Consider the following 25,265-nt stretch of genomic DNA (forward strand, 5'->3'; position numbering starts at 1 on the left):
TGAAAAATATACAGACACAGGGCTTGTCCTCACTTCACTGAAGTCAATTGCAGAACTTCTGTTGTCTTTGTGGGGCTTAACCCCATGTAGCTTTGCCTTTGAAAATATTTCTAAGGAGCCAGACCTTGATCCTGGTAACACTTACATATGTGAGTAACTTTATTCATATGAATATTTCCAGTGAGTTCAATGGGACTCTTCATGTGAGTTGAGTTACTCATGCAAAGTTTTCGGAAGATCAGAATCTAAACCTCTGAATACTTAACGGTAGCTTTCTGGTGGTTATGCTTTTATACTTGACCACATCAAATGAATCATTTTTACTGTTATGGAATTGTGAATTTGCATTGAAAACCCACAGCTCTTACAAACAGTGCATTAATTATTTTATTAATTTGCTCTTTTTTTACATTATGGGAAACGTTTGTCTATTTACATTTTTCTCTCCACACACAAACTAGATAGATAATCCTATGAAAACCCAATTCATAAAGCCATAAAAATGCTCTCTACCCCTCCTTCTAACGGCTTTCAATTTTGTTCCTTTTTTTCCAAACCAAAAACACTTTTAAAAATCACATTTGGGAATGCAGGTAAGCCAGTGATTTACATTCCAGTTATTATTTAAAATATGCATTTAAACATTTTTTAAAAAAAGAAACAATAAATTCACAAAGATAAAATTTAAATTAAAGTGATAGTGCACATCAGAACATTAAGGGAACACCAATAAATAAACTGAAATATATTACAAATAAGTTATTTCTATTTACCTTTTCAAATATTAAAAATCTTTACTCCATTTCTTCATCATTCTTTACAAAAAGATTATGAGAATTTTATGGAAACATCTGCGAAAAATATAATAAATACTTCTTTTAAAACTTTCAATGCAGGAGACAAAAACAACCTTTTTGTCTTTTAAATTTTCCCCCAAGGGAAAAAAAGCAACAATTTTATACCAAGTTAAACGGAATATAGTAATTTTTAGTTTATATTTGAACAGATAAGAATAAAAAATAAATAATTACAACTTACACTAAAATAAATGATGTAACAGATGTCTGTGGTGATATGTAATAAGTCAAGTGGCTAACTAGTGGCATTGTAGGGGGCAGAAGTAGTTTCTGTCCTGTATTTACCAATTTCTAAATTGGGTGTACACTTCAAATTTTGCTGTAAAGCTAGGCAAAAGTTATAATGGCCTGTCCACAGGTGTTAGGAACCAGCAGGCATTCAACTAAGAATCAATTTAAAATACATTCCAAAAATATCATATAATGTACAAATACAATTCATAATCTACAAGACTAAAAAGTCTTCCATTTTCCATTTTTCGGAATTCACTATGGCATAACCTTTGTATAAATGTCTGTAGCCACTTCTCAATCTAAGTCTTAACTCTTCTTTCAGAAAACTTCAAATCAGCTGAAACGTACTTATGAACGTGCATCTTCACCTGAATGCTGCTTTGTACATCTTAGTACAAATGAGTTCCAAATAATTTTTAATACTTAACATGACTATATGACCAAAAGTGGCAGTTGGCACTATATATACTGCAAACACTGTGATTTTTCATTGCTGCTAAAAGTTAAATGAAGTGGGTTCTTTTCAAAACTAGCAAATACACTGGTATTCAAATGCTTATAGGGCCAACCTTTCAAAGCTCCCTTAACGTGAAGCACGCAGTGGGGTTACACTGGATTTCTGATCACTGTAGTTAAAAGTCTTTTAAATATTAAATTATTAGCCCTTATCTTGTAAACCACAGCAGTAAATATTTGTGCCCTGTTTATAAATACATAGCTCAGATACCAATGGCTTTGAGAGGTAGCAAATTCTCTAGTGGCTTTACAATGTTTTCATGAAACTATTTGGTGCCAAAACCTATTACCTCTCCTAACTTCTTGAATGAAATTAAATTAGCACCTGGCTATGTTACATTAAAAGAAGCTGTCTGGCATGATCTTAGATGTATATTTTTAGAAAGCGCTTAACTTTCTGGTGGGAATTTCAAATGTTTTAGATGGGAGCTACACAGTTAAGGCTACCATGCACTGGAATTTTCACAGGTGGAATGTTCACACTGTTTAAATAAGGAGGGCATTTACAGCCAACTTTGGTTGGATGCAAAGTACACATTAGCCACCACTCAGTGGACTCTGTCACTATACTATTTCCAGGTTAGAGAGAAAAGATCTTCCTTTCTTGTAAGGGTCACACCCTGCTATATGGATGTCCAAGTGGGAGAAGAGACGATAAGAACCACCCTGAGCAGGGCAGGATTCTAACCTAGAGCTCAAGAGAACACTAACAATGGGGAATGGCTACTATGCCAGAAGACACAAAAGGGCATGGTCTGCTGACAAGGGGGCATAGCCAGGTGGGCCCGGCCAACTAGCACCAATGTTGCCTTCTGCAGCATGTGCAGGCTGCTCATTTTCAGTGACATACCCAAGACCTCCTATCCTGTGTTGGCACAATGGCTAGTGTCACTAATGCACACCCAACACCTTCCTCCATCAGTGCAACTCCAAGCAGCAAGGACAAGATTTTACCTTAAGTATCAAGTAAATTGCTGAAGACTAGGGAATGCATATTGTTCATGATTTCAAAAGCTAGTTAGTGAACAAATATAGGCTCATTATGGTCCCACTGTGTCTGAAAAATCCTCACTTTTGAAAAATGGGGTATTTTATATTATTAAAAAAAGAGACTAAAGGAGAAACTTACTCCCAGCTATGAACCATCTGATGGAAGCAGTCTGACCTGAAGCTTACAACCAGCTGTGTATAAAACAAAACAAAGTCTTGCTTTGAAAAACATCATGGATTCCATTTACAGTATTTCAGTAACAAGGGGTGGATGGGTGTGAAATCTGATCATTTCACCAAGATTAAGACATCAACAAAACCAAGCTGTTTTTTCTTTTTTTTTTCTTCTTTTTTAAATCCAATATAATTCATACAATACAATACGATAAGAAATGACAATACAGTACAGTTTTAAAAATTCTTAATACTTTGACAAAAAAGTCCCTTTTTATATTATCTTCAACCATCATTTCTTCTTATCTCCTTTCCTTTTGCCTTTTTATTGCCTTTCAAAATAGATGATTTCCCTGGAAGATTGAATTTACAATCTTCTGCTGATCAAAATGTTTAAGTAGTGATTGATGAAATACAAATGAGGCAGTTTGTGCAGCTGTGAGAGTGTGCAGGTATCTTTTCACAGGATCTTTTCTGTCCCTCACCATCTCACCTGCACAATTTACTTCTCCCTCCTTTTCACCACAACACAGCTATCTCTCCCCTTACCTCGCCCTTTGTGACGTCTTAAATTCAGGTGAGATATGATTCTGAGGTTTAGAATAAAGTGCGCCATCTGCTTAAAAAATAATAGTAATAAAAAGAAGGGAAATCTGAGCCATAGCTCCTTTAATCTTTAATGAGGAAGACGGCAGAGTCCCAAAGGATCACCCTGCATTACTGAATTTCCAAAATACTCTATAGTTTTATATTGCTGTACACCAGGTAACAGACTAACTTTAGATAAACTAAAGATCATGAATGAGTTAAATGGTGCGTTTACTATACAGGTGCGTGTGTGTCTGTGTGTACGTGAGTTCTGTATTTAGTTCTTAAACAGAAAGAAGGATTGTACTCTCTTACATGAGGCAAGGTGGGAGCATTAATACATGTGACAAAGCATTATAATGACATGGGCAAACCTTTAGAAAGCAATGGTTATTAGAGGACACCTCTTGGATGATCGACAACTACACCACAAAAGTGGATTTCATTGGGATCATTGGGATTATGGAGGGAGGGAGAGAGAGAAAGAAAGAAAGAAAGAAAGAGGGGAATACAAATACTTAATGGTGGCTCTGAATAGGGACCTAGAGGAGCAGATAATACAAGAGACTTGTCTTGCCAGTGAGAGTCCTCCTGCTGGGATCCCTTCATAGCCTCGTCTGGGCTTCGGGGATGTAAATCTCAATGCTTTCAGCGCTCTCAGTGGCTGAATTCTGGCGGACAGATGTGGCTCGTTTGGCAGCCATCAGCCGTTTCCGGGCCTCTTGACGCTGTGAGCTTTCCAGAGAACGTTCCCGTAAGAGTGGCACCTGACCTTTCGCTGGCTTCTTTGGCACTGGAGGAGGGACCCTTCTCTCCTGATCAAAGCAGAAGGTTAATGACATTATACAGCTTCTCAGGGAAAGCTTGGAAAAAACTAGGATAGGTCAGTAGTTAGAACACACATTTTACCTAAGGTTTGTTAGTTCTTATCTGCATTTTTTTCTTCATTGAACTGGCTTTTGTATTCAAGGGTTCATAAAAATAATGTAAGCTTAAAGCAAAGGATAGTATTGATAGCAGTGCTAGTTCTCCACAGGTACGGTGTGTATTAAACGCCTGGCGCTGAAAGGGCCGAAGCTCCCACAGCTAACCAATTAATGCGGTTCCCATTGGGGAATCCAGACTCCTCGTCCTGGTGCCAGGGATTAGAAAGGAGAGCATCTTAAACAGAACTTTGTAGCACTATTTAAGCTAATACAGTTTCATAAACCTAATGTTTAAATTCTACTACGGAATTAAAAAAACCCAACTCCTATCAAACTCTTTGGGTTTGTCAATAAAATTAATTTACTATAGCAGCAATCTGTGTTACAGAAGTGAAAAGCACAAATGACCTTGTCCCTTACACACAGTACATACATAGCACTAGATGGGCTTACAACACTGAGATTCAATGGATATATATCACACAGTAAATGTAATGTAAACTAGCAGCTTGGAGTTGGCTATACAGTTAGAATAAAAAACGTGTGCTTAGTGGTGGCTGATCTTGGTAATAGCTCAAATAATCCACACTTTTCATGTCTCACTATAAAAATTCTTTAAATTTAGCACTATGCTGAATGAGCGTGAGGAATTACAATAACCTACACACTGAAAAATGGGTAGGAATTTTAAAAAAAAAATCACTGAGAGAACATACACTAATCGTCACTTGAGCAGCCAAAGATACATGGTTAACAAAGACGTAATTTATATATTTTTATATCTATAAGGATGGCTTTAGAAAAAGTGTGTATTCAGTTCTGAATTTCAGGCAGCTATAAAGTTTTTGTCATGTCAATTTAGATGGTCTTTTAAATTACATCCCCTTCCAAATGTGAACATGGTTTCTGAGAGTAGGGATTTTATTACTACAAAGATTCCATTCTAGCCTTTAGTTTGCTCTCATGTTGATCACAACAGCCTTTATTACTTGAAATATAAAGCTGCCTAGTTGCACTTATTGTTCACACTTTGCTTTTTCCTCTACATCTAAAGATTAATCTATGCTGTTTAACACGGGCCCAAGGGGGGGCGGGGGCAGGGGAGCAGGAGACAGAGGCAAATGCAAATATCAATTCCACAGAAAGTTTTCAATCTTTTTTTCCTTTTAAAATAGGAGATGAACAGTTTAATTTAAAATCACAGTCAAATGAAACAGGAACAGAGTCAGTGTAATTCTTTAAAGTGCATAACCTCTACCTTCCTACTGCAGATTGTAAATACATACGATCCTTTCTTCATTACTGCTTAACTTCTTTTAACCCTTTATAGTCTTCCTTATAGTCTTCCTTGAAATGTTTTCAAGGAAAATGAAAGGGACATTTTTAGTAAAACTCTCTTTTCTTCATGCTGAAGACTGGACACATTCTTTTGCATTAGAAGCTAATGAAAAATCGTACATTAGCATGTGCGCGCATGTGTGTTTGCAGTTTTACAGCTCCTTCTCAAGAAAGACATATTAAAAAGTAATTACCTGACTTCTGTATTGTAGCCTCAGAAAACAAACAAGGGCCACCCCCAAATAAAACACTAATGGTATTCCTCTGATGGTTTGGGATTAACCTGGAATTTGGCTCTCCTAATTCAGAAACAAAGGGCATGATTTTTTAGTCTTGTTTGGTGGGAACAGGATTCTAACAGAACTGTATTTGGAAGTTCTGTGGAAACTTGTGTTCTGTGGAAATCTGCTGGAAGATTTGTGGAAATCTGTGTTATTATTTGTCCAAAAGAAAATGCCACTTTGCTTGTCCGCAACAAGATGGATCAGAGCTATTTTTAGGGCAGTTAATCCAGACATCAGTTTGGGTTACCCAGGCGTACATATTACTTGAAAAAGGGTATAATACTTGGTCTGCAAATGGTGCACTCCTTGCTCCCTTGCCTTTTTGGTGTATGTTTATGACACATAGGTAGGGATATGTCATCAGCCAATGCCCATTTCTGAGTCTAATGAGGCTAATGGAAACCCAGCTGTAGCGTTAGATGGCAGCAGGAGCATAGCATTAGATTGTACATTCCTCTGGACACAGATCTGGCTTTAAGTGTTTTCTGTGAAGTTTCTAACTCACTTATGGGTTCTATAAAATAAACAATTATGATAACAATAGTTTTGGAGAACTGTATTGTGGCTCACCCAAGGTGCTGTTTGACCAGCTGATCAGCTGTCCTGATGGTGAGGATTAAAAATAAGGATATGTGCCAAACCAGAATGAAAAAAGGAACGTGGTTCACACTTGGAAACCTGGTAGTCTCTTTATGGCAACAACGGAAAACTCTGTTAAAAATAATTACCAGTGCTACAAATGATTTTTGGGCTCTCTCGCAAAAATAACATTACCAGCAAAATGAACCCAATTACAAGAATTTCCATTTAAAAAACAAAAGAAAGCAAACAAAAAAAAATGGCATGGAAAGATTACCATGCAACTTGTAGGAAGTTTGGTTTTAGCTCTGTATGACGGCAGTTGGTTTATCACTGTACTTATGATCTGGTTACCAAAGTCAGTGATGATTTCTAGTTTTCTCAGTAACAAAGCCTATAGTGTGCAAGTAAACTGAATTCTTGCTATATGCAATAATATGCACCATAAATGTGATTTATTTAAATTTAAGAATCAATATATATGGCAGTTCCTTCCAACGACTGATAAACTAGTATGATTAAATGTAAAGTTTAACAAAGTACTACATTCCCATTATCCAATTCACAAAGACAGATTTGGTTTTAAAATATGCCTGAAACATATTACAGATAATATCCCAGATGATTGTTATGTAAACATTGTTGTTACAGTGAAATGAATCTGATATGAGCTTCATTGCACATTTTTAACATCTGTACGCAGAGGACTATTTAATTTGTCCAGTATTTGTGCAGGGTTTTAAATGAAGCATACAAAATCTACATTGTTCTACCTTCTTGTCATGAGGATCCATCTGTTTCCAATTATTGGCCTTTAACTGATGAAGTTCATCAAATTTCATACTAATATTTTCTATGGACAACTGGAGCATATCCCAAAACCCTGCTAAATCCTGGGAGGTCGGCCTTGGATGTGCATTAGGATTCTGTACAACAGAAGAAAAAAATATTTTGGCTTTAGTATCTTTTAATATAAAGCATTTGTGCAAACGGCTATGCACTTCACAGTAAAGCAGTTTACTTCGATTCAAATTGATCAATGAGATACTTAGAAGAAGTTAATAGAAATGAGAAAGAACACTTTTTACTAGTATTTTTACTTATAAAGATTTAGAGCTAAATTCTGACAGGTGTGCTCCAGAAAACCTGTGGTTTCCCCTGAAGTCAGTGGCCTCAATTCTGGCTACCCATCAAAACATAGGGAAAGGTTGCTTCTCCGTCCTTCTGTAACAGGAGCAGCAGGGTGGCACTCTTTGGCACAGCCAAGGGGTCTACCCTGGGTAAAATCCTGGCTGCACTGAAGTCAATGGCAAGACTCCTGTTGACTTCACTGCTGTCAGGATTTCATCCCACATTTCTGCATGTGCATCTACTGATTCAACAGGGCATGAATTCACATTTGTACAGTGCTTCAATTATATTAAGGACTATGAAAATACTACATTTTAAATAAATGTACCCTGGACAGATTATTTATATTCCTGGCAAAAATAATCTGGGCAGAGGGAAATATATGGGGAAAGAGAATATGGATGCACATTAACCCTACTTTTGCAGGGCACTCTTTTGGGGAGAGTTATATGTTGAACCAGAATCTGACCGTTAAAACTTTACTTGTGCCACTGGCTCGTAAGATTTTGACCTTCCAGTCAAATGATACACACTGCTGTGGTGAAGTCTGTCTAAAGGATCTCTTTAAATGATTTATATCAAATAGACTGTTGGATACATGGGTTTACAGCTTGATTTTTCAGAAGTGCTGAACATCCACAACTTCACTTGAGGTAATGGGCTTTATGGGTGCTCAGCGCCTCTTCAAATCAGACCTGTCCTGACACCCAACAATTCTATATGATAGCTGGCTCAGTTGAGATTATGGCTTTATCTCACATTGTGTTAACATATCTTTCTCCAGCAAAAGCAGGTGCTGGTTGTGAAACTGTTTCCCTTAAAAAGAAAAAAGAAAAGGAGTACTTGTGGCACCTTAGAGACTAACCAGTTTATTTGAGCATGAGCTTTCGTGAGCTACAGCTCACTTCATCGGATGCATGCATCCGATGAAGTGAGCTGTAGCTCACGAAAGCTCATGCTCAAATAAACTGGTTAGTCTCTAAGGTGCCACAAGTACTCCTTTTCTTTTTTCTTTTTACGAATACAGACTAACACGGCTGTTACTCTGAAACCTGTTTCCCTTAAGAAATTTCTACCACTGTATTTTTTTCATAGTGGGATGCCTGTCCCACTATGAGAGAAGCGTGATGCCTATCCCACCAAAGCAGTGACTGTGGAAAAAGAAGAAGTCACTTTTCTGCATAGAAAGGATACAGGTTATAACAGGATTCTTAGTTCTTGACCATTGACATTATTAGGTAGGCAAACTGAAATAGTAACTTTTACATACACAGATATGGGAACAAAATACTTTTTCATTCTTCATGGTAAAAAGAGAAGGACTAACTCATACAGAACTGATTTCCACTGTGTCTTGCAATTTAGGCAGATTTCTAATTTAGGCCCTGATCCTCTGAGGTGCTTTGCCTTCAGTGAGAGCTGAAGGCCCTCAGTACTTTGCCACAGGATTGAGCCTCTGATTCCAAAGTAGAGTTCAGTATGGAGTTTTTACAGTTATATTTTTCTCTTTAAGGCCCTGATCCAGCTCTCTTTGAGAGACTCATAATGACTTGGATGAGAACTGGGTCAGGTGCTGAAAGAAAATATCACATTAAAATATACACTATCCCATAATGTCAACTTGGCATAGTTCAAAAAGTGTTTTTGTAACAATTCAAAACAAAATCAGTTTATCTGTAATTTGGAGCCATGGCAGTCTTATCTCAGCCTGATTGGATGTTTTAAGAAGAGAGCTTAATAACAGGATGGTTAGTGCAGAGGAAGGAAAGCAATGAGTTCTGCGGTCCATTCTCTGCTCTGCCCTGACCTTTCTGTGCTTCAGATTCCTCATGAGTAAATTGGGGGTAATTGTGCTTATCTACTCGGCAATGGTGAATCATTAAACATTTGATAACCGAGGGCTCTTCTGTTTAGCAGACAAAGGTATAACAAGTTGAAGTTGAAACTAAATAAATTCAGACTAAAAATAAGATGAAAATGTTTAATAGTGAGGGTAATTAGCTATTGGAACCACTTATTAAGGGTCGTGGTGGATTCTCCTTCACTAGAAATTTTTAAATCAAGATTGGCCATTTTTCTAAAACATATGCTATAGCTGAAACAGGAATTAATTTAGGGAAGTTCTATGGCCTGTGTTGTACTGGAAGGTCACACTGGATGACAACCGTGGTCCCTTCTGGCCTTAAAATCTATGAATTAGTTTAAAACATGGTTTGAAATCTTTGATAAATGCAAAGTATTATCATCATTTTAGGTATGTGGTATACAATGTATTGTGCATTATTAGGGATAAGCAAACTGATTCTGAGAAATTAAGAACTTTCTTTTGCCTTTTTTGGAGATTTGGAAGAGTTTGATTAGCTTAAATTATTCATTATTTTTCATTTTTGCAAAATGGTACACTTCCTTGGTTTGGAGGCAGATGGGCCAAAATTCCACAATAGATACTGATTTACGGTACATCTGTCCAACTGAAAGCAAGCAGCACTGGAAATCCCATGAGAAAGTGTCATCCCACAAGATTTCCAATCCAATTTTGAAAACTCAAGAGGTTCACTCAGTTTTGAAAAGCTTCCAAACCTTTGGGTGCTTATCTGAAAAGAATCCAAATTCCAAGTGTGAAATCCTGCCTCTGTAGAAGTTATTGGCAAAGCTCCTATTGAATTTCATCCTAAGCCTTTTCAGTTTCTCTCTTTTTAAATTATTATGGGCCTCACAGCGATCTCCCACTGTTTTTACACTGGTATAACTCCATTAAATTCAATGGATTTACATTGGTTGGATGAATCAAGCCCTTTATTGGAATAAATTGGAGATATTCTAATCTAGAAAAAGCTTTAGACAATTTAAGGCATAGTGACTCACAGAATAAATTCCTTAGCAATAATAGAAGCACAATCATATCTATAATAAACATTACATACCAGGTTTTCTTCACACAGTTCTCTGAACTGGTAAAATTTCTGGGCCATGAGAAGCTGGGCACTGCCCACTGCAGTTCGAATTTTCCCTAGAACTGACAGGAAAGCAAACATAAGTCAGCACCAGGTAGACACTGGTGCCTTTCTGTAGTGATTGAACCAGATACACCAATGAGGAAGTTATGGAGTAAACATCTTTCATTTTACCTCTTTTGCTGGTATAGCTTATACAGGATCCCCAAATGAAAACATTGGTGAAACAGGATGATCTGCCCTTTTAAAGGACGGGGGGTGGGCTGGTGATCAGCCAAACCTGTTTGATTATCAGACCCAGTTGGGAAGGAGCCAGGTGATACTTATAAAGGGCTGAGAGCACTCAGTTGTGGGGAGCTGCAGGACAGAGGTTGGCTCTTGTGATGGTCCCTGGAGCAGAGAGGTGTAGAGTGAAGCCTGTGTTGGTCAGGGGAATAGCTTTGGTTTGTGTTATCTGGTGAGTTTTTTGTTTGAATTAATAAGCACACTTCTATGCTGGTATAACCACATCTACATGGTAGCTTTTGCTGATATAGAAATGTTGTGAAAAATCACCCCCTTTCTGACACTGTTATATCTGCCAAAGTTTCTAACGTAGACCTGACCTCACATGCAGAACAGTAAAGAGCTTTCAGAAAGTGTTACAAATGTGGAACTAATCATGTGCCATATTGGGGAAACACAGCTTTTACCAAAACCTCTGCTCTTTCCCTCAGAAACAGAGGGCCCAGTTCTTGGGTCTGGTTGACTGCTGGCTGGTGCTGGTCCCAGGAGGAGGAAACAGTGGCTCTATGTCACACTTACAACCTCCACCCTGATCCTAGGGCCATCCAGAGGCTTTTTCAGTCACCACTGCAACTTTGAGCAGCTTCAGGGCTGCTCTCAATTGTCCCCAGCCACCTATGGTCCTAACTGGCCATTTCAGTAGCCAACACTCACCAGAGCATAACGGTGCTCCATGTCATGTTTCCCCCAGCTGCGTCCACTACACTGGTGGCCCGGAGGAAGGCAGCAAAGGGTCACTATGGCAGCTTTGCACCTCTTGGCAATTCCTGCACACTGGTCAGTTAAATCAGCTTTATGGTCTCTTTGCACCATAAGAGTGGTGCAATGAGTTAGAGTAGACCCTGGCCCATAGTATACGGTTTTACAACAGTCTGGATGGACTTAAATTGGTATTTACCACTTTACTAATGAAAGACATTTGTTCTGCTTTGATCTGAACCATTATAATTAAAAATAATTATTGTAGCGCCCAGAGGCTGCAACTAAGATAGGGCCCCATTGTGCTAGGCAGTGTACAAGCACATAGAGGCAGTCCGTGAAGAGCTTATAGTCTAAATAGACAAGACAAACAGTGTGAAGTAGGGAGAACTGAGGCACAGAGAGGTGAAGTGACTGGCCCGAGGTCACCCGGCAGGTCAGTGGCAGAACCCAGAATAGATCCCAGTCTCCTGACTCCCAAGCCAATGCCATGTCTATGGACCATGCTAAACCCCTATAAATTCAAACACAGTGTTGAGGAGAGCTCAAAGGGGGAAAATGCCTTCAACACTTTGGGGTTGTAAAATCCACAGTAAAGAACTCAGCCCACCCACAGGCCAGACTTTATAGGTGGCTACCAGAGGCACTGCCACAAAATCATTTAAAACTGAAAGACTCTTCTGGGTATTCACAAACACGAAGACATCAAGCAAGTAGGGACAAAACTAAGTTATGAACTGAAGTAGGCTTAACTGAAGCCAGGTATACAATCACAGCTCCACGTTTTACCCTTTTAGGGCTGATTAATGTAGCACAACAACTTAGCCGAGTGGAAGTAAAGTTGGACATAGAATACACTGTAAAAGGAAGAAGGGTAAAATAGTCGGGGGGGGAGGGGGAGGGAAGCCTTTTATGATTCTTCCTTCAGAGCCCTACAGAAAAGAATGCCATGCATACACAAGCACAGTCCAAGCCTTTCACTTTGCTCCCAGAGCTCAGCACTGCCAGGAAATAGCTCTGAACTAGAAGATTCACTAAGTGGAATATTTTCAGCACGTTGCACCGGGAATTCTACTTACAACTGTCATTATTGTTAGTAAAGGTTGCGTGTCTAATTCCCTGCGCACTGTGCTGCAAATGCACCCCTTGCAGTGTCTAGTCATTTATGCAACCCAGTGTGCAAACCACTCAACTGAAAGGAACTTTCAATGGTGGGGAGGAGCTACTTTGAGAGCTTTCATGTGGTTCCCATTGTTATGAAAACTCTTCCCACTGTGTGTATTTCAGAACAGCTGCCTCATCTGGAGCTTGGCCATCTGATGCTTCACAACACAGCCTGGGAGTTGAGAGGGGGAAAATGGTCCCTCAACTTTTCAGTAAAAAGTTAAGATAGAACTTTATACGAAATATACATTGATTGCATGGAGGTAATGTTGAAAGTCTGTTTATAAGTGAATTTAAAATTCACTTTTTGGTGGGGGATGGGGATGGACATGAACCCCTTTCTTTTTGTTTTTAAAGACTACTTAATATGTTTAATATTCTAAAATATCATTCGATAGAACTGGGGGGAAAGGACTGGCTAGTTGTTTAAAACCTTCACCCCAGCTGATTGTGAGATGCATGCTGATGTTCTCCACTGTAACCACTTCTGCTGTAGCTCCTGCTGTATCTAGTCAAGTGTCATTGATTTTCCTACCCCTCGAAAACAAGCAGTCCATTAACATGTTACCAGTCAACAAGACCAACCCTGTCACAGAAGTTTAAAAAAAAGACTTCAAACAAAGCAGGTGATAGACTGAAAGGAATCTCCCCAGAAGGCAAAAAATTTTCCTCAATAGCTAAATACTAACTTACAATACTTGTTGCTTTTAGTTTTCAAGGCAGCGTGCCTACTCCTCTGACTCAGTCAAAATCTCTAGTGCCAGGAATGGAAGGGTTAAGGTGTACTGTGGTAAAAGAAATAAAAACACACTGATGCACTTATCTGGCTAAAATCCTGAGCGGCTCCATTCTTGAACACAAGTTTGGGGACAAATACTAAGTGAATAAGAGGAAGTGACAATATATCAGAAAACGACTGATGGAGTCTTAAGCAGCATGGGGAGGTGAGTGTAGGAGGAAGGTAGTATATATAAAAACATTAAAATTGACTACTTTAGTTCATAATGCTACAAACAAAATTTACAAAGCAAGCAAACAAAAAATCCCTCCTGTTCATTAAATCCATCAAGATGCAGTCATAACAGACCCTAGCAACCATTTACTTCTCTTCCAGAATAAAGTGTCCATATGGGAGAGTTATTGTGCAATAGCTATAGTGAAATATTTAATCTGGAATAGCTAAACTGGTCAATTTCCCAGACATGCTCTTAATCTGGTATATTTTCAAAGTGGTCTAGTACATCGAGCACTGGGTAGGGATTCTGGAGACCTAAGTTTTATTTCCATCTTGGCCATTGGCGGCTGGGTGACCTTGGGCAAGTCACTTCACCCCTCTGTGCCTCAATTTCTCTCTCTGTAAAATGTGAATAATGATGCTGACCTCCTTTGTAAAGCGCTTTGAGATCTACTGATGAAAATACCTAGGTATTATTTATAGCCACACAGATTATAAACTCTTTGGAGCAAGGACCACCACTTCTAATGGTGCCAAGTACACATTTTGGATGATACATAAATAAATGCAGGGGTAGAGGAGTGAAAATGCAACCCCCTTCCCCCACCCAATAAGACAAAAAGTGGAGTTTGGTACATCTTGAAAGGAGTTTGCCTGCATATGTATCAAAGAGTAACAAGAAATAGAAAAAAGTGATAAAGAAGTAAAATTGAGGTGATGTGAAAAGTCATAATATGATGAGGGTTTTTCAAAAATATTATTTGACCTCTAAACACCAGCCAAACTCTTTGCACTTTGATTATGATGGACCTCAGGGTCTAACAAAGAAACCACTTTGGGACTGTGGTTATAAAATGCCACATAAAGAATGAACACCTGAGGTTTACAGCGTTGTTGTAGTCCTGTTGGTCCCAGGATATTAAAGAAACAAGGTGGGTGAGGTAACATCTTTTACTGGGCCATCTTCTGTTGGTGAGAGAGGAAAGCTTGCCTCTTGCACCAACAGAAGTTGGCCCAAATAAAATATATTACTTTCTCTCTAACACCTGACAGTTAGTCAGGGGGAACAAGCTGGATAACAGAGGAGACTGGCTGACTGCAAGGCTGAGCATCAGGAATAAGGGGAGGGAACAGTGGCAGAAAATAAAATGGACCAAGACTGAGGTTGGTGTTGCAGATGTTAGCTGTGCACTGTGCATATGAAAGAACCCTGCCATAGAGATGGTACAATCCATTTCCCAGCCAGGATGGACCAATATGTAGCCTATTTGTGTCAACAGACTTGCATTTAAATAACTCAGAGCATGACAAAAGCCAGGAAATTCGAAGTTAATGCTAACACTCGTGTCCTTAGTCAGCTATTAAGGAGAAAAGAAGCGGAATGAAACAAGCTAAGGACTGATTCTACAACCTTATACTGAGTAGCATTTATTATTGTGAGTGATCTCATTGGAGATTAATGGCACTATCTGGATGAGTAAGTGCCACTCAATATGAATAAGCATTCCAGAATCAGGCCTTCGGTCCTTTGATTTACCTGTTTTTTTAGTGTGACTGACAAGTTTTCTAGTTATAGTATTTTGTAGCCCATGGATATTTCTCTTTTCTTTAAATCTTTGTACACTGGCAAGGATAACATCTGGTACCTGGCTCTTCTGAGGCTTTGGGAAATGGGCTGGTGTAGAGGGAACTAGTCGGGGAGAAGAGTTATAGAAAAGCAGAGGACACAGAAGAGCCAGGGAGCTGTAAGAATAACTGATTATTTTATTTGCTCATAATTAGGACTACAGGAATACATCTGAGGGACAAAGAGAAATCAGTGTTTAGTTTTATTTTCTCATGCATAATCACTTGCAGAAAGAAGAGTCACTCCTATCTCTCTCCAAACTTTCCTCCCTTTTGTTCCTGAGCTTCCAATTTCATACTTCGTTTAAAACAAACTACTAAAACTTTGAAAGCCCCACATTAATTTGTCACAGTTTGTTGCCTTTGCTTAGCAGAAACCCTAGATTTGAATACAGGGTTACTACAGATTTGAGGTCAACTTTTATGTCTAAACAAGCCCAAAGGGGTACAATATTGATGATGGGCACAAATTTTGTTAAATTGCTTTGTTTTCTTTTAGTCTTTCATTTGTTGGGTCTGATTCATCTCTCCATTACACCAGTATTACACATCAGACCCACTGTTTGCTTTGGACAGTCATCTGAAAGTTTGAGTCAATAAGCTACACTACTTCACAAAGATGAATGGAGATGTTTCTTAAGATTAATGAAATCAAATTAATTTTTGAAACTCTACGTGAATTCAGTATCTGGCCCAAGGATTGTAGGAATGCTTTTGTTTGTACCCACAACCAGCTGCAAATGTGCCTTGAGATCATATTTCTATTGATTAATACCAGTGTGAGAGGAGAATCTGGCCCATTTATATAAGGTTTGTCAGAGTTTGTTGTGTGGTAGGGTCAGTTAAAGGCCTGATACAGAGTCAATTAAAATAAATGGAAAGAATCCCATTGACTTCAGTAGGCTTTGAATCAGGTCCTTAATACATGCTTAGGTTTGCATGCTTACTTCCAACTCTTTCCTTTCATAAAGAGAAAGCTCTAGAATCATTGCTGAATTCACAAAATAGTAAAATATGGTGAAGGAGTATCTGGTGTCCTGACTGAAAGAGTGAGTATACAACGATAAAGTGATATTAATCTGCCTACTACATATGCTACAGTTTTGTGAAGAAATGTCTTCAGATAAAACCAGCAAATTTCATACAATAAGTAGTCTACGACAAGAAAGTGGAGCAAAGACATATTTATGTATACTGGTATTTCTCCCTTGAATGACTGAAACCCTAACCTATGTTTTTATACACAGCAGTAGACTGCATTCCTAGCTAGAAACATTCAGTCCCATCTGGTAGATTCATTCCCAGTTAGATAATACCAAACGTATCTATGTAACATACAAGCTACTGTCAAATAGCAGCGAGCCGTCTCCCAGAGACAGCTGTTTCACACAAGGGCTGCATTGTCTGAGAGAAGCTTGTATCATTTTACTTCAAGTGCTGAGGGAACAAGCATTCTGTCAGCTGCCATGGCATTGAAGAAACCTCGCTCACTGCAGATTTTCATTATTTTGTTATCAGGCCAAAAACACACTGCAGACTGTCCAAGTTGAAGGTTGAAAACAAGAGATGCATTCCTTGTTCTACTTACATTTTATGAATTACAAATCCCCTCCTTCTCTGCAGCGTTTGTGTGTGTGTGTTTGTGTGTGTGTATGAAAAAGACATGATTTGCTTCTGAGTTTCCAACAACAAGCTTTTGTTCTCAGCACGAGTGAGCCGGCTACTGTGGCCCCCACCATATGCTTTTATTTGGCTTCAGGTAGAATAGGAAACTCTGTCCTGCAGTGGAATGTCAAACACAATGTCCTCAGGAAGCAGCTGTCACATTCAAGAATCGTAGATGACATCACAAAGAAGCCAGTAACTCACTAATGATTGTTAAACAAGGTTGACCCCTTTACCCCCTGTAACCTCCACCAAAACCAGGAAGTGACAGTTAATAAAGAGGTAGATAAATAATCTGCAGGATATGTAAAATGTAATTTTACATGGAGGCAATAGTAGAGCCTACATAACTCTTACCTTACTCGCCCTAAATTAGAATTTTTTCCACTGATTGCTAAAAGTTTTAAGATGTTATAACTAAAAAGACAATGAAACACATCAACAAAGTTCTCATTAAAAGCTGTGTATAAATTAGCCTTAATAAATTCTATTTCCCCACTTGCCCTACATGAGTAATTGTTTTGATGGGCAAGTAAAATATCATTAGGTTTTTCCATTATCATCAGTCATTATGGTAACAAGCAGGCAAGTATATTTTGTGATTGGACTGATATTCATTTTTCCCACATACGTATGTGTGCACACACTTTTCGATATAACCCCACAGCCCAGTTCATGGGTTTTATCATCTGCATACCTACAGGGGGTAATTGTTCCATTGTGGCATGTCTCCTGTGCAAATAAACACTGATAATATACATTAAAGATGAAACCCAACCGAAACCCTGAATCCAAACACACCTCAAATTTGGGAAGTTTGGATCTGCCGCTGGAAGTTGTGGTATGGGCTCCAGTTTTTTGGATTGGTGGAATGGGTAGTTATATCCTATCGTTAAGGTTTTGGTAACACTTTTTTTATAAACCCATTTTCAGTTGTTTACCTTGCCAAATTATAACCATTTGGTCTGAAATTCTCCACGGTGGGTTTCTACATTGGGTTGAATAGTTTCAGTAACAATAGTTCAGCCATTTCTGGGAATGAGGCTAGGGAAAAATAAATAGGTTGTAGTATGAGTGTGCCAAATCTGTGTTGTGTGCCTTGAACTCACAATGTTGTGTAATATTTGCATGTGCAAAATTAGAGGCCACATTATATATACCTAGTGAGGGTCACAGAATATGGGGAGCCTGCAATATCCAGAGGACCAGCTCAGTGGCAGGAAATTAGCTGTGCAACTCCCATTTAATCTAAAGCTTATCATATAAAGAGGAGCATTTAGCCGTGACTCTTCACAGCATCACATATAGAATAGCGCAGAAAAATTATTTCATATGCCAATCCATACACTGTGGATGTTTATCTAAATAAGGCCCATATTTGTCATCTATACAGATGTACACAAGACAGCTTAATTTCCATCCACGACCTCTTAGGAACATGGTATCCAAGGAAACTATTATGGCCTGACTTCCAGAGCTGTCCCAACTTCAAATGGAGTTGCAGGTACTGGGCACTGCTGCTAACAGGCCTATCATCTGATTATTGTGCAGATAAATGGCAAATGGCCTTATCAGACCTCATAGGATTCAATGGAAAGACTCCTGCTGACTTCAACAGGCTTTGGATCAGGTCTGAAATGACTATTTCTAGCAGTGATATTATTGTATTCAGTTACTTACTGTCTTCAGGTAAGTTGCTTTCCTGTTCTTCCCTCTCCATCTGTTGGCACCAGCCTTCCATACGATCTCTTTCTGCCTGAAGAAGCTTCAGAAACCAGTGCCCATCTCTGTGACAAACTGACCTTTGAACAGCCTCCAGAGTATCTTCAGTTATAGAATCAATCCAGGGATCCGGAGGGGGTAAAATTGAAGGATCAAAATCTGTATCAAAGTCGTCATCTACTGCACATGCATGATAATGGTTTCCTGACCCCTGTATGCTAACAGTGGAGGTGCTTGCATCTCGGGAATATTGTCTTGATATTTGCCCAGTGAATGTACTGTCCTCCTGAGGGTCCACTGATATTTCAAAATTCTCATGGAAGTCCAGGTCTGCTTGCACAGCTGCTGTTACACTATTAGATCGCGTAAACCTGCGGAAGCTTCAAAGAACATAAAAACAAAATGCTTAGTGTTAAAGATATTTTCCTAGATAAATAATCCCAATGATAAACTGGAAATACAATAAAAGATGATATTCTAAGATTCTGCCTCTCTTTGCAAGGACTGAGGGAATGGCAGTCCCTGCTATAGATTTTAAATAGAAAGACCGATTTCTCTTTTTCATAATATTTATCAGCATAGATTTTTTTCTTAAAACAAACATTTCCCACCCTCCCCCCCCCCCCATTATGATTTGAAGTTAGCGTTTGTGATGGTTTTTGGATTGACAGGCCTGGAGACTAGGCCAAGATTTTCAGAGATAACTATCGACTTTGGGTGTCCAATTAGACTAGACACTTTAAAGGAACCTGATTTTCAGGAAGTGTTGAACTTCCATTCTCTGACTAAGACTTCCTTTAAGATGTCTTAAGTGGGCTCCCAAAAACTGAGGCAGCCAAAATTATTAGTCACTTCTGAAAATCTTGACCTGAAGTTCTCTATGCACTAAGCAGGCACAGCCGGAGAAGTGAGAAACCATGCTTCACCGGTCAATATTATCACCTGTAGATGCCAGGGTAGTTCAGTGTCCATGTACATTCAGTCCTTGCCTCTCTGCTGAGATTGCCAATAAGCTATGACCGTCAAATTAATAACATAAAGCATTTTTATGAAGGCACAGGTAAGGAAAAGTCTTTTCAGCATAAATATTCTATATGTTAATTTCTAATGTATCTCAATCATGAATAGGTTAATTTACTTCACAAAAAGTCATTATTGCCAACTCTCATAATTGTATTGCAAGTCTCACAATATTCAGAGTAACAGCCGTGTTAGTCTGTATTTCGCAAAAAGAAAAGAAGGACTTGTGGCACCTTAGAGACTAACCAATTTATCTGAGCATGAGCTTTCGTGAGCTACAGCTCACTTCATCGGATGAAGTGAGCTGTAGCTCACGAAAGCTCATGCTCAAATAAATTGGTTAGTCTCTAAGGTGCCACAAGTCCTTCTTTTCTTCTCACAATATTGTTTTTTTAAGGGATTCTGGGATTTTCTAATTTCCTCCCTCAATATCACAATCTTCTGCCCATATCCATAATGGCCACCATCTCCCACTACTGTCAGCTGGACTAAAGCCACAGGCTACCCTCTGCAAGATGATCACCATGTCCTAAGATTGTAGATGACAATGAAGCTTCCCTCAGCAAATATGGCCTTCGTCTCCTATTGTTTCTAATAGGGCTGAAGCCAGGTTCCTCTGAGGGAAGAAAGCAGCCCTTTAGTCAGCATGTAAGGGAGATGGGAGAATATGGAGATACCAGGAATGGGACTGTTGGGGGAGGAGGAACGGGGAGTGTGTTGAGGAAATAGTACAGGAAACTATGGGGAATCAGAGAAAGGCCAGGGCAGGAGGCAGACTGAGGCTAAGTCTATACTACCTACTACTGTTGATGAGGTATGGTACATGTAGCTACACGCTGCAGTGAAAAACAGGCTGTGTTCACACTGCAGTGTGTAGCTACATGGGTCAGTGAAAGACTCTAGCAGCCTGGAGGTAGCGGAGAAAGGCTTCAGCAGCTCTCTGCCGTGAGAGCCTTTCACTGCGGGGAGGAAAAGGGTCTGGCAGGGGAAGGAAGTGGGGAAACACCACTGCTAGAGCCTTTTACTGCTGCCAGAGTCCTTCCCTGCTGCAGGGAAGGGCACCAGAGAAAGCTGGTGAGCCTTCCCCTGCTGCCTCTTTGCCAGAGTTTTTTCCTGTGGCGGGGAAAGACTCCAGCAGGAGGGAGGCAGTGGGACACTACGCAGCTGAAAATAACAGTGTAGAGAGGGAGGCACCGCTTGGGCGAGCAGAGAGCTGTGTAGGCTATGTACTTGAGTACATACCCACAGCCTTCTCAGGCACGTCTTTACTTGCCTAAGCCGTGCCTCACTGGGTACACTGCTATTTATACCCATGCTAGGGGGGCCTGTGCATATGTATGCGCCGCGCTCCCAAAAGAAGCATGCAGTGTAGACATACCTTGAAAGGGGATGCAGCAGGAGCGCGTGAGAGACAGGAAGCAGACAGAGAGGGTACAGGAGAATGTGGGGGGAAGAGGCAAACTGAAGGGGGCAAAGAGGAGTGTAAGGGGCAGGAGGCAGACTGAAGGGTTGCAGGAGGCAACTGAGTGTGTTGCAGGAGAATGTGGCATGGCAGAGATGGTGAATATGAGGGGTTGTAGATTGTGAAGAGAAATGGAGGGAAATATAGGGGTCAAGTGAATGTTGTGAGTAAGTGAGGTCTGGAGACCTGTGTGGGAGCACAGAGGAAGAAAGTAACCGGGGCAGCTGTCTAGCCTACCTCTTTAGGGAGGAGAACAGAGAGAGATAGAATGATGAAATAAGTAAAAAGGATAACATTTAAATTAATATAATTAGGCTTCAGAGTGAACGTCCACCTGCAATGATTAGAGATAGTTCATACCTCTCCACACTGCTAATTCAGGCTGTCTGCAATAGTGTCTGTCTGAATCTGCATTAGTTTACACTTGGTTCACAATCTGACAATAATCTCTGCAGCCATAAATCCTTTTGCACAGCTCCAGTGATACAAAGTAGCCATAGAGCCCTGTCCCCCTTAATTAGCCAAAGTTAAGCCAGGTGTACAGCTGCTCTATTGTGGGAGAAGTGCAAAGCAGCAATAGTGTACTGGGGAATCCAGCCCTTAATTGTTTAATGTAAACATAGATTCTGGAGTACAAGACGGCAATTGCCTCCTGCTCCTCCCTCCCTTTCAAAGAAAGTATCTGCTTTCCAAGCTACTGTCAGCTAGCCCAGTTTGAACCCTACCTTTCGAAGACCATGGCTCTATTTTCAGGCCTAGCCTTCTAACAGGTGGGAATACAGGAGAGGCACTAGGCTGGACTCAGACCTCATTTTCATTTGTTCTCATTTTCATTCTCTTCTTATTACTCCACTGAAGAGTGAGTCCAGATTTACCATATGTAACTGAGAGCAAAATCTGGTCAAGTGTATTTAATCCCTGGTGGAGTGATGGATGGGAGGATGGTGAGGGAGAATCTTGCATCATTTAATAGTGATCATCCAGGGAAGGAGCCTCACTGACAGACTTAGAAGAGAATCCTCTTTAATCCTACTGGAGCAGAAGAAGAATGGCTATTGATATGAAGCTTTGAGAGAGGCACAACAAGGCAAAATGGGAGTTGGGAGGGGCTCCTCAATACTAAAACAAGACACAGGGTCTGCAGGAAATTGTTAATGGTACCTGTTTTGTTCTCAGTAAAACAGATTGGTGTTATCTGCATCTGTCAAGCTTATTATAGAGACTTTTTTTTACATCATACAACATAATGTTTTTAATGAAGCAGCTGCTTTTGTGCACTTGTTTTGAAAAAGGTTGTTAGGTGGTGCAAAAGTCAGTTATCCAATTAAAGTTTTACGATAGGCTCCATTTGCACTGACAAACTACAAAATATGATGTAGACAGATCTCTTCAGTTTTAGGTATTTATTTATTCTTTAATAAGCAAAACTCTTTCTTCACATTTTCTCACTTTATATTTCTTATTACTCCCCTCTTCCTGGAGTGGCCACCAACATATACAAACACACACACTCAGAGTCCCCTTTTAGTTGTTCAGTCAGGATCCACAGATAGCAAGAAAATTTTTTTTTAAAAAGCATTCCTCTTCTAATGATAATTAATATCCTGGGACAGCAATCATGGGGGAAAGCAATTCCTTTAATATGGACAGCACATCTTCCCCAGGCCCCTCAGGAGGTCTCTTGTGACTTCACCACAGTTTGTGTGTCTTAGGGCTTGTCTACACTTACAGCGCTGCATGGGTGTCGCTGTGCCACTATAGTGCTTAGTGCAGATGCTACTATGCCAACAGGAGAGCTTCTCCCATCAGCGTAGGTACTCCCCCTCCCCAAGAGGCCATAGCTATGTCAACAGGAGAAGCCCTCCCATTGACATAGCACTGTCTACACGAGGGGTAAAGGTTGGTATATCTATGCTGATCGACGTAGTTATACTGACGTAAGTTGGTAGTGTAGACCAAGCTCGAGTCAGATGCTGATATGCTTCTTCCTTAGCGTCTGTGCGAACTGAATGACTTTTGGAACTGCAGTTAACAGTCTGGCTTTCCAATATACAACAAATCCCACGTGTGAAAACATCAAGCTCTGCTTACCAGGACGATATATTGCCAGAGGCACCACATTTTAAAACTTTCAGGAGTACATCCTTCATGTTTTCAATATGAGCTGGTGCCACCAAACACAGACTCCGCTCAACATATAAAAGAGAATGGCCTAGTTTTGCTTGCCTTTGTTTTTATCTAAGAAAAACAATGCTATATGCTTGCCTAACAGACTATTCTTGGCACTGGACTGAGTAAAGGTGTCTGCCTTCAGAAGAAAAATGACTTGTCAACAGAATACAGCATCAGGTTAGAATTAAATAACTCAAAGGTTATGTCTATGCTTAAACTGCCACACTCACTACAGCAATGGGAGGGGTTCTCCCTCTTTTGCCATAGTTAATCCATCTTCCTGAGAGGCATTAACTAGGTCAATGGAAGAACTGGTCCGTCACTAGCGCTTCTGTCATCCACCCTAGTGCTGTCTACACCAGGAGTTAGGTGAGCTTAACTATGTCGCTCAAGGGTGTGGATTTTTCACACCCCTAAGCGATGTAGCTGGGTTGACCTAACTTCTTAGCATACACCTGTCCCAAAGAAATACAAATTAATTGCAACGAAAAAGGCTGTAGATGGAAGGCATTGCCTTTGTGCCCAGAGCATACCTATACAAACTGCCTCAGCTAATATTTGTTTATTCCTGAAAGTAACGTCTGTCCTCCACCCATTTCTAAGATGTTCTATTCTTACAAACTACTATCTGAATCCAGAACCTCTCTGCTTATGTCAATTAAAATTCCATGCTGCATACATGACTGCACTACAGTAATACAAATAAATAATAATAATATAACAACAACAACAATAATGCAGGAGAGTTTCTACAGCTAATGTGCAAAGTTTACAATGTCTTTACGCATACAGAGCATTCACAACTAGTTAAGTCTGGAAAAAAAAGCTTTCGTAAATTGCTGACTGTTAGAGTAAGGATCTAAAAACATGAACTCATGGACTTGCCTCTTCCCCTGCTTTTAGATTCAGTGCTTTCATGCTCGTTTGTGCCCTGCAGGCATAAGGTGTAATAATTACAACTTTGGAGAACAACAGATATCTGGCCTAAGTGCAGAAAACCATGAAACCGCAGACTGGATAAACCGGTCTGGGGCACAATACAGTGTCTGTTCTGAACAGCAACAGCAGGGTCACTCGTTAGTATTCATCTCTCTGCTGCTTCTTTGTGTTCCTTTTGAGAAACATGTTTACATTTCTACTGCAAGAGGTTCCAAAGCATCTTACAGATGGCAACTCACAAAGGCACTTCTAATAATTTCAACTGGCTTCTTTACGTACATATCGGTTCTGTTGTTTCTTGTATTGTGCTGGTCTGCCAAGGTTATGGTGATGCTAATTAAACAAAGCAAGTTGTGGAAAAGGCTAGCAGATTCAATATCATTGACATGTGTGTCTTGTAATGGCAGGATCCCGAACCATATATCTTCAAGATTCATGTCATATATAGGTAATAGACTAACGGGGCTATCAGGTTATGGAATCTTTTGTTTGTAACTATCTTTCTTCTACTCCTCTATTGTTGTTCTATGTTATTATGATCTTTTAGAATTGTTCAATGAAATGTTTTCCACTGACAGAATAAGTGGGGACAGACAATGCTTCAGATCAGAACCAAGTCAATATGAATCCTAGCACCTTAGCTGAAGTACAGATGGAGATTCCTCACCTAAAGATCTAAGATTTGAGAAGTTTGACTTGCAACAGAGGAACAACAGACTACAAACATAAAACAATAAAATCCAATAATTTGCTGGCAGATTAATTTTTGGGTTAAAGCAACACAAGAAGGAACCCATGTAAGTTTGTTTTAATGTTAATGCAACAGCATCTAAGCTAAATTAGATACTAAGTGAAAAAGGCAGCATAGGAAGTATTGTGCTCCACAAACTCACAAAGCCAGAGTAAAAAGAGGGCTCTCTTTCTTTTCTTCTCATAGCATTTAAAGCAATTGTAGAAGTCTTGGTCGATTTTTCACATTTTGCTG

The 25,265-nt window shown here is 39.7% G+C and overlaps 1 protein-coding gene and 1 long non-coding RNA gene across 5 annotated transcripts in view; one reads left to right on the forward strand and one right to left on the reverse strand.

Moving 5' to 3' along the window:
- Positions 1-402: 402 nt before the first annotated feature.
- Positions 403-25,265, reverse strand: part of DLGAP1 (DLG associated protein 1) — a 620,850-nt gene continuing 595,987 nt past the window's right edge. For all 4 annotated transcript variants that reach the window (XM_074944555.1, XM_074944554.1, XM_074944556.1 and 1 more), the window contains 4 exons: positions 18,646-19,067; positions 10,542-10,633; positions 7,260-7,412; positions 403-4,174 (listed from right to left, as the gene is read on the reverse strand). In XM_074944555.1, coding sequence (XP_074800656.1) covers positions 3,965-4,174; positions 7,260-7,412; positions 10,542-10,633; positions 18,646-19,067 — 877 coding nt within the window. In that variant the 3' untranslated portion in view covers positions 403-3,964. The remainder of the gene's footprint in view (positions 4,175-7,259; positions 7,413-10,541; positions 10,634-18,645; positions 19,068-25,265) is intronic.
- Positions 12,968-25,265, forward strand: part of LOC141982469 (uncharacterized) — a 64,528-nt gene continuing 52,230 nt past the window's right edge. Inside the window, exon 1 of the long non-coding RNA XR_012638094.1 lies at positions 12,968-12,982. This is a non-coding gene — a long non-coding RNA (uncharacterized LOC141982469). The remainder of the gene's footprint in view (positions 12,983-25,265) is intronic.

Source organism: Natator depressus, chromosome 2, assembly GCF_965152275.1.
Source record: "Natator depressus isolate rNatDep1 chromosome 2, rNatDep2.hap1, whole genome shotgun sequence".
NCBI classification, from domain to species: Eukaryota; Metazoa; Chordata; order Testudines; family Cheloniidae; genus Natator; species Natator depressus.